General features: G+C 44.0%; 1 protein-coding gene across 1 annotated transcript; it reads right to left on the bottom strand.

The window, feature by feature from the left end:
• Nucleotides 1–396: 396 nt before the first annotated feature.
• LOC130251533 (mitochondrial amidoxime reducing component 2-like) lies at nt 397–9551 on the bottom strand. Its single transcript, XM_056488236.1, has 7 exons — nt 9247–9551; nt 8970–9143; nt 5862–6024; nt 4311–4451; nt 3588–3649; nt 3429–3500; nt 397–2893 (listed from the first exon to the last, which is right to left on the bottom strand). Exons 1-7 carry the CDS (start codon nt 9492–9494, stop codon nt 2764–2766), a joined length of 990 nt encoding a protein of 329 aa, XP_056344211.1. The 5' UTR covers nt 9495–9551; the 3' UTR covers nt 397–2763.
• Between the last annotated feature and the right edge of the window lie 538 nt (nt 9552–10089).

The raw sequence follows: 10089 nt of genomic DNA, 5'->3' as shown, positions 1-10089 counted from the left end.
GCAAGAACTATTGGTATAATAAGTGCTGTTAAAAAAACCTTTGGTATTATACTCTGAGACATGATGTGGATTGACTTGAGTAAACTCTCATATTTTTAAACCCATTTTCCCCTATTCTCATACATCTCTGGGAAAAAAAAGTTAAGTCTGTAAACGCCTTTTTCATTATCTAAATCATAAGGGTTGCAAAACTGAGTCTGATGACCACTTATATCTGATATTTCAGCTCTCTCACACATATCTTCTGGTTAACTGCATGTATTTCTGAGCTCAGAGGTAGGATTGAAAAATACAATCATCAGTATTAACTATATACGACATCCTGGAAACAGTAGTCAAAATTCAATGCTGAAACAGGAAACAAAAAAAATTCACAAACGTTACACCTTAAGAAAGTTGGATTCATTAGAAGTTTATACTTTTGTTTTCTTCCTCTAGAGTTAAAAATAATTAACAACTGTTTAAGTACACAATTTTAAAAACAGTGGCTTATGATTGACACTTTTCAGTCAATTTTCTAAATTACTTAAACAAAATCAAACAATTCCTACAGTTACAGCAAATCAACAGTCATCAGAAGATATTTACAGTGCAATGTTCTAACTCATGGTCTCAACAAAATGGCCACATAATTGATTTAAGTGTCATCTGTGAACCATGTTGCACTCAGATGCACACCTGTTCTAGGATTCCAGCCACATTCTGCTAAGAGGCTTTACAGGAGTAAATCAGGGGTTTAGATGTATGGCCTCTCCCAAGCAGGGATGCAAATGGCAGTTTCTCCTTGCAAAGACAGCCCCATTTCCAAATCAGCCCCATCGACAGCAGCCTAATGAGATCTATACCGCACAATTTGTGTTACGTAAATGCTGATGTGCTGCTAGAACAATGGAAAAAATAAGTTTGGCCAGAAGCCAAAAAATCAGCTTTTTCCTTCCACTTCTTCGACTTAATGAAGAGACACACTCTTAACTAATTGCTTTGGCAGGCCAGCAGGCTGCTTGTGCTTAAGGAATTCCACAAGCTTCCAGCTTCTAACACTAAGAACTTCCAACATGCGCTTTTTTAAGAGTGAACCTCAATTCTTTTTCTTTCCAAAAGATGCTTTTTCCCTCACTTCTTCCCACTAGTTGCTGCTTCAGGCATAATACACAAACATGCAACATGCACTTCAAATTGGGCACTTGTCTGTCCCAGGAAAACTTAATACTTACAAAGCACCCTGCTGACAAAATAGCATTCAGAGCAACTCTGAGTTCACAAATAATATAAAAGTACCTCTCCAACATGATTGCTTCAGGCTTGGCACATACATCCACCTGCACTTACTCAAAGCTCAGTGACCCTTCATTTTTCATGTCTGAGTTGTGAACATACATCAAAATTCCCTTTTCATACTTAAAATAGAAAATCAAGAATCTAAACATTAGATTGGATCATATTTGTCATTCTTCACATTTAATTTGATTCCTCTTTTAGGCTAGGGCAACACTCTTTTCAAATTTAGTATCCATAAAAGAAACAAGCAGACAAGCATTCAAGAGATGGCAAGCTTTTGTCCTGGAGGCCACTTTAAAACATCATGTAACATTTAAAGAAAAGATAACACTGCTCTAATTCAACTAGTTTTTTCCCTTACTTGTTTTATGCAGTAGGAAATATAATGATCAGCTTCCTACAAACAGCTGACATTTTGGTTAGATTTGAGCAGGATGGGGGACAATCAGAGATGTAAATGCAGAAACAGTAAGGATGCTAACATGCTCTAACTGCAGCTTCCCAAACATCTGCTTAGCAGCCTAACTTTCTACACAAAGGGATTCACTGAGCCAGAGAGGAGCTATGCATGACCTCTACAATACTGGCCTGGACAGCAGCTTGAACAGGGCAGGCTCAATATCAGATCACTCCCTACGGCTTTTCTTCCCCTTCAATGTGCATGAAGTCTCTAACACAGTGAACATCCAGTTCTTTTAGTCAAACTGGAAATTCTACTGCTATGTAAGCAAATGCATCACTAGTCTACAGCCTCAGTGTTATGCTATTGTTCACAGGATAAAAAATTGACAGTTCTAACTGTCAAGCAGAGGTCACAAAATAAACAAGCCCCCAGCCTTATACATGATTACCTGGCACCCCTACATCCAGACCTGACTATCATTTAGTCAGCTCACAATCCTCCTTCTAATATTGCTCCAATCTAAAGAGACAGTAGAAATCTTCAGGAAACAACTTCTAAAAACTACCTCCGGACATAGACAGGGCAAGATAATTAGGACCAGAGGAGGGTAGAATCCAACCCTAAGGATTGGGACCAAAGGCAGGAAGCAGAGCCCTGACTTCTGAAGGCAGCTCTGTGACAAACATACTTTGTGCTTGGCATGAATGTTTTTGTGGTTCCTTATAGGCACTAAATGTATCTAAGACATTATGTAAATCCTTGTACATGATTTTGGATTCTGATATTGGAGTTGACAGGAAATTTTAGGAGGAGTTATGCTCACAGTAGCGCTGTAAAGTCCGTCTTGGATCAGTTTCTTCTACAATAGCCTCCAGGAAAACTAAAGATGTGGTTAATACAGGTGAGCCAGCAGATTACATGATCTGAAATGACTGGCACTTCACAGGCTCAAAGAACCTCCTGCACCTTAAAAAGCACAAAAAATATTGCAAGGAAGAAGAAAAAGTTATGCTGGTGACTGTGCACACGGAAAAACAATCTGCATATCAAAGTAAAAAAACATCTTCTGATCAAAGTCTCCTTCATTCCCAGACCATCTTGTACACAGGGTCTCCAACTTGAATCGTTCCAGTTTTGTTAACAGCAAAGTATTTCCCAAAGAGAGGGCTGGTTTTGTAAATGTGTCTCTCGGACGGGTCACATAAGCGGTAGCTGCAGAGAGAAAGGCCTTCTTTAGAATAAGTGATAGCAAAACCAACACATCAAAATATCAGTGATGAAAGAGATAATATGCAAATAATGATGCCTGGCTTTGGTCATCATACTAGGCTAAAAACTAAATAAATACTGTAGTTAAGAGAACCAAGTAGTTCAAAAGGAGGGAAAAAAGCCTGACTGTATTCACTCATTCATGTTTAATATATACAAAAATCTTTATACAAAGAAAAGTCAAAGAAGCAAAGTTAGACCTTTAGACACCTTAAATACCTGTTACCCCAAGCTTTCACTGCAGCAGATATGAAAGAGACAGGGAATGTGAAGTTTGCAAGAAAGAAGAGAACTTCCTGAATTTTCTTACCACACAGAATTGCAAGAAGTAGACTTGAAGTCAACATACACAGACCTTCACACTGCATTATTATGTCCACATACACTTCAAGCCACTTTTAAAACACTAGTCTAACATCTGTTGGGGTCTAGGCTAAATCCTCTCCCACAGTCTAAGAAACAGTGGTATTTTTATAACCTTTTCAATGTTTCCAAGGGCTCCTTCCTGTCGATGATCCCAGTGTCTGGATTAACGGTGGTTAAAATACACCTGCAATGACAGAAGTGCCAAATCAGTCAGGGCTTCTTATCATAAACCTCTTTGTTCCTATGTAAAATAAAGGTCTCCAATGTTTACCTGCCACAACACACGGTCCCTTTCATCTCCACATCACCAATAAGAACATCCTCCCAGGTGTCCTGAGGAAAGTAAACATTAGGCACATATTAAACACAAGCACATGCAATTAGTTTTCCAGAAGTTGCACAGTCATTCACAAAAAGGTACACCATTCCAGATGATCACTTTTACTAGCACCTTCAAAATATGCATAGTTACACTACAGTACCATAATGAAAACCCTACTGTCACTGCACTTATCCAATCCAGGACACACTAATAATTCTATCTGAAAAGAGAGACACACAAGTAATGAGTTCTGTTCTGCAACACATTTTTGTCCGAAGCACTGAACCTAAAGCAATTTATTCTCAGTGTATAGGTGATCTGATCTGTCACCTCTGGTAAATCTACAATTTTGCAGAAAGCAAATTTTTAGGGCAAGTAAGTTTTTGCTTGTCATCTACGCAAGCTTTCTATTGCAAACCCTCCTGGGAGATAAAAATCTATTCCTGCTTTAGGAACTTCCGCAATTTGAGAAATAATAATTCATAGACCTGTGTCCTTCATCAGTGTTCCACATGCATTGATGTAAGCTGAAGCTTTATCTCTCTGGAACTGAGTTGTAAAACCACACAATAGCAGCTTTCCTCACCCGTGTTGGCACCATCACATAAGACAACCAAGTTATAAAGAAACACAACCAAGCCTTCAAAAAGACATTTAAGACAGTTATTTTACCTCCTCAAAAGCACTGCAGTCTGTTACATAAATATTTGGCCTGAAGTTCTGTATCTTAGCTTTCTTTTCCAGCCTGGTATTTAAATCGTCCATTGAAGCTTCAGAGATCATCAAGACTGGGCTGCAGTCAGGATAGGCAACCTACAGAAACAAACACCACCAAATCCTAAGGTTGCTGCAAGAGCATGGGAGGAAAGTCACTGCATGGCAAAAGACAGGCCTTGGAACCAGTGGCCTTTAGGCTACTCCATTCAAGTTTTGATTTTCCTGAAAGTAGGTTGACAATGAAAACAACACGATCTTCTCTATTTCAGTCACCATGGCAGTTTCTGTGTGCTCAAATTGCCTCATCACAACACCAGAGGGAGTTCCACATCCAGAACAGCCCATACTCAATTACTCAATTTGTCAGTTTGGGATGCCTGGGCAGTGGGAGGGCCATATTAGCAAAGGAGGCCAATGAAGCATGTTCAAAAACCTCTAGACCTCCAAGAAGTGGAATTCCACAGAGGTGGGGCGGGGGGGAGAGACATTTTGGTAAGAATTTTTAGTGTATAACCTTGCTGCCTTTCTCTTACATTGTTCTTAATCCATCCTTGTACATACCTTTCAACCACAAGATTGTGAGCATTGAAATAACTATCAAAAAAATTCTGCCTTTTCTTTCTTGCTATGATTCCAGAACATCACCCCTCCTAATCTGATGTCCTTTTTGCTGAAACATTGTGTTTGTATTGGTCTCAGTGCCCCTACATAACAAATATGTATCTATAAAAGTCTATAAGTTAACATGCCTTCTTCTCTTTGCACAACAAGAAGTAAGACACTGATGCTCTATAGATAATAACATCACTAAAGCAAGGAACTCAATTTTAATTTGTTTAAAAACCTTACATTTGATACAATTCATCACAGCATCTTCACCTGAGAGAATTTTCCAGAAAAAAGAGAAGGGCAGCAGAAGCTAAAATGATATGAGGATATCTGAGCACAGCATCTCCTTCCCGTGCCTTTCCATGATATTTCTCTAATGTCATATCTTCTAGCCACTTCCACAGAAAGAAATAAAACCTCAGAAACTCCCTTTGAATTTTAATTCCTAGGCTCATAACTACAACTTGTTTAAACATCATTCCTTTAAACAAAATACAAAATAACACAACTTGTATCAGTACACTCCCAGACCTAACAAGGGATAGGGAGTGAAATCTTTCTGTGCAACACAGATTACACCATCAAAACATCATTAAAGGTATAACTTTTTTCTATTCACTGAGACACAAAATGGTATTGTATTCTGCAATGAAACAGTTCCCCCTCAAGTATCAGTTTCAGACTCTTTAGCTGTGAATGGTCAATAGCTTAAAACCAATTTGAAGTAAAAATTAAGCAAGTCACCTCTTTACAGAAAAGAATACTCACATGGCTTCAGTACATAACTACACACCTTGCTAAACTGGGCTCATTCACCAAAGATGGAAGGGGCAGGTTCTGGTGGGTGGGTGGGAATGGTTAAAGGACACACTTCTGAGAAAAAGAGGAATCATTTACCTCATCTGTGTTTCGGAAAAGGGCTATTGTGTCCTTTGACTTTCTCGGCACCATGGAGGGCTCAAAGTGCACCAGTCGACAGGGCTCTGAGTTCAGGAAGGTGGTGATCCACTGAGCCACTTCATCACCACAGTCCCTGCCTTGGATATCCTGTCCAAACACCCTGGAGGATCACAACACATCAGTGAGTTAGCTGGGAACATGAAGGTTCAAGGAAGCTCCTTATTCAAAGGTAAAAAACATGTTTTAACAGTGGCAGCAATACACAGAAAGCTAATCATTCCCAAAGGGCAACGTCCTTGTGGCCACTGTGTTTTTAAAGCTAAGGAACACAGACATGACCAGACAATACCAGCTGGTGAAAGAATGAGCTCTGAAATGGTGTTAATGTGCCCAGAGCTAACTGCCCCATCAGCGACAGTAACAAACCAACCTGCTTGCCCTACTTAGAGGGAAAAAAAGGGCCAGTTCTTGCATTTGCAGGACTGCTACAACAAATGATTTCTACTGAGAAATCAACTGGAAGGTAACTAATCTCAGGAAATGAATGAGAGTTTGAAATGATGTGGTTAGTTACCACAACTGATATGTACAAATGTTATTAATTAAAAGTGTCCCTAACTGTTAAGGAAACTTTCTTCAGATTTTAGTGGTGTCAAACTTTAGCCGGAAATGAGTGAGACTCTTCAGCTCAGACTTCACATACAAAATAGCTCAGTATCTTAAGAGAGGTTAAAGTTTTGTACTGGAAACAAAGTCCATGGGGCACCAAAAGCCACTGCCAGTAGAATACAAACAAGTTTATGCAAGGAACATTTTCCTGCCAAGAAAAGCTAACTTGACTCAACCTTTCAACAGACTTCAACACCAGTCATGAGCAGTTTTGCTACACTTTTCAAAGTAGCCATTTTGACCCTAATGCACTGCAGTTTCGTATCTGCAATCAAATCCTGGGAAGCTTGAAGCATCGAGATGCCCATGCAGCTCATCTAGAGTGAGCCCAGCTCCTAGAAGCCTTCTTTACTCATCTGGGGGAGTGATCATTAGGGTGCTGGCATCAATATCCCTGCTCCTTCTGCTGGGATTCCCATGTCTACCCTTTGACACAGGCTGGACTTAAAATGTCATTGCTCCAGCATTTGCCTACCTTTCTCCTCCCTCCATCCCACAGTTCCTGCATGTATTTTGACTGGCAGGACAACAGAGGCAAGGCTCTTACATCTTCCCACTCAGGAAGCAGATTTATCCTAAGCACTCCATGCTGTAGGGACCCATGGGAATAAATCACACAATTTAAGCATTACAACACACATTGACAAAGGGCACAGATGAAAAGCACGAGGTTTCTAAGCAAGAGGGAAACACTCTACCATTTGCAGAAGCTGAAAATGCACCTAAAAAATAGCCTTGGTCCTATATTTGACTCTCCCAAGAACAGGATTTTTAAATACCTACAGAAAATCTGCAAGTGGACTTAGCAGTTTTCAAGATCAGCACATGCACACCCAAATGCAGCCAAAGTCACTAAGGCACTGCTTTAGCTCCTGCTTACAGGGCATTAGCTCCCATGAGCACCCATCTGAAGGCAAATTTATTAAGGGCAAAGAAAGAAAAAAAAAAAACACAAACCAGAAGAACACATCACTGAGCTCCAAAACTGGAAAATCTAAGAAATCCAAACTAATTTTTCCTTACTACAACATATTAGGCTATTTAAACATTCTTCCAGTGATACAACAAATTTTAGGAAAATGATACCTCACAAACTGTGTGTGCCATTGGCTAACACACAGGCATTATGCACAGGTTTGTAAAAGTCTGCTCCACTTCCCCTGGAGAAATGCTACCATTGGGAACTTGCACCTGCCCTGTATAAACTGAGATACTGAGCTATGCTGATCAAGGGTTTCCACAGCAACACTTATGCTACAAGCAAGCAAAGGCAGTTCCTTGCCAGCATTCTTTTAGTTACAATTACAGCAGCTGGTGCATTAACCATCTCTGCTATCCAAAGAACAAACACTTACAGTATCTTTGTAGGGCCTTACACCACTTACAGTTTCTAAACACGTATTAATTGACATTTTAGCAGAGAAAATGTTTTCCTCTTCCTGCTGGCAGTTTTCCAGCATGGATTTCTATACATACATAAAATAACTAGGCCTGCAGTCATACAGCAAAATTCTAAGCACACAGCTAAATCACTGTTTGTAACCCATTCATCTGAAACTCCTTCAGGGTAGCACCTTCAGGGAATGCCACTCTTACCCTTGTGACCTAAGAGTGAGCCTTGGACTATCAAGTTTTTAACTGAGGCACCTCAGTTAAATGGCTAAAGACAGGGCTCAGGGACTCTAAACTCCAGCATCTCACCAGCTGTGAACGGCCAGCATGCATGCAAAAATGCTGATGCACACAGTAGTTGTGATCAAGAAATATCAAAGTGCATGACCGAGGCTCTGAGCTGCTCACCGAAGCAAGAACAAAAACTAGAAGTAAAAAGAAATAAGCAAACATGACATTCTGTGAAGACAGAAGATCACAGCTCATTTGGCAGATGGTCTTTGATACTTGTGTCATCTAAAAAGCAGAGCTTCTGTTATGACAACCATTCCTGGCCCCCTGTGTAACACATGGCAGAGGATCTCACAGAATTACAGAACAGTCTGGATTAGAAACAACCTTAAAGAACACCTAGGACAACTCCCCTAGCACAAGCTGCATACCCTCCACTAGACCAAGGTGCTCAGAACCACATCCAGCCTGACCTTGAACACTTCTAGGGATGGGGCATGCACATCTCCTCTGGACAACCTGTGCCAGTGCCTCACCACCTGCACAGTGAAGAATTTCCTCCTAATGGCCAATCTAAACCTACTTACACCACTATGCCTTGTCTTGCCAGTACAGGCTCTGGTTCAAAGTCTATCTCCCTCAAGCAGATGGTGAGAAATACCCGCAGAGAAAAGAGACAGAGGTATTGAACTTTTACACTCCAATTTCTGCATAAGAAAATTAAAAGCCTCGCACAATCTTGAAAAGAAAAGCACATGAGAAATACAGTATTGAGAGAGAGGGAAGGGGAAAAGAAAAAGCCTACTTCAGTACCTGCAGTTGCGGACGGGGTTTTTCTTGGGGAGCTGTACAGGCACGCTTATCCTCTCCATGTCCCCGGCCTCCAAGACCAGGTGCCCGTCATCACAGCTGGTAGAAATAAGGACGAGCCGCGGCTCCTGGCGAGCTGTCACCATGTGCCCGTCCTCCCTGACCACGAGCCAGAACCTGCGGCGGGACGGGGCCCAAAGCGCGTTAATGCCGGGCTCCTTCCCCTCAGGAAAACCAACACCCGAGAGCCGCGGAGCCGCGCGGGGCCCGGCCCGCCTACCTGTCCCGCAGCTCCCCGCTGCGCAGCCCCATCGGCGTCACCTGCGCCCGCCGCACCGACACCCCCCGGCACGACTTCACCGGGTACACGAAGAGCCTGAGCACCGTCCCGACCCGCTGCAGGCGGCGGCGGCGGCGCGGGCCGGCCCAGCGCCAGGCCCCGAGCAGGGCGCCCAGCGCCAGCAGCGCCGCCGCCCCCCACAGCCAGGCCTGCCGCGCCGGGCCCGCCGCGCCCCACGGGCCGCTCATGGCGACTGCTCCCGCTGCGCCCGGAGCGGCCTGGACGGGGACGGAGCCGAGCGGCCTGGGCGGGGGCGGAGCGGCCTAGGCGGGGACGGTGCGGCCTGGGCGGGGGCAGAGCGGAGCGGCCTGGGCGGGGACGGTGCGGCCTGGGCGGGGGCAGAGCGGAGCGGCCTGGGCGGGGACGGTGCGGCCTGGGCAGGGGCGGAGCGGCCCCTCACACCGCCCCTCGCCTCACACCGCCCCTCACACCGCCCCTCGCCTCACACCGGCCCTCACACCGTCCGGCCCCTCACACCGCCCCTCACTCCGTCCGGCCCCTCACACCGCCCCTCGCCTCACACCGCCCCTCACTCCGCCCGGCCCCTCACACCGCCCGGCCCTCCGCAGCTGCCCCGAGAAAGAGGGCGGTGCAGCGGGGTAAATGCACGGCCGAGCGTCCGGCTTGGCAAAGCTCCCGCGGATGATGTGTTCCGTCCGATATCCGGGGTTTAGTGAAAGCAGCGCTAGAGGAAGTGTGGGCTGGGTGGGAATACGCGAGCGCGTCAAATCCATGCGTTGGGTTTGGTGGATGGAGGCGTGGAGGGCAGGCAGCAAACGGGGT

The sequence above is a fragment of the Oenanthe melanoleuca genome, chromosome 3 (assembly GCF_029582105.1).
Source record: "Oenanthe melanoleuca isolate GR-GAL-2019-014 chromosome 3, OMel1.0, whole genome shotgun sequence".
Lineage (NCBI taxonomy): Eukaryota > Metazoa > Chordata > Aves > Passeriformes > Muscicapidae > Oenanthe > Oenanthe melanoleuca.
The sequence above is the reverse complement of the archived record's forward strand: the minus strand, read 5'-3'. Positions and strand labels throughout refer to the sequence as shown.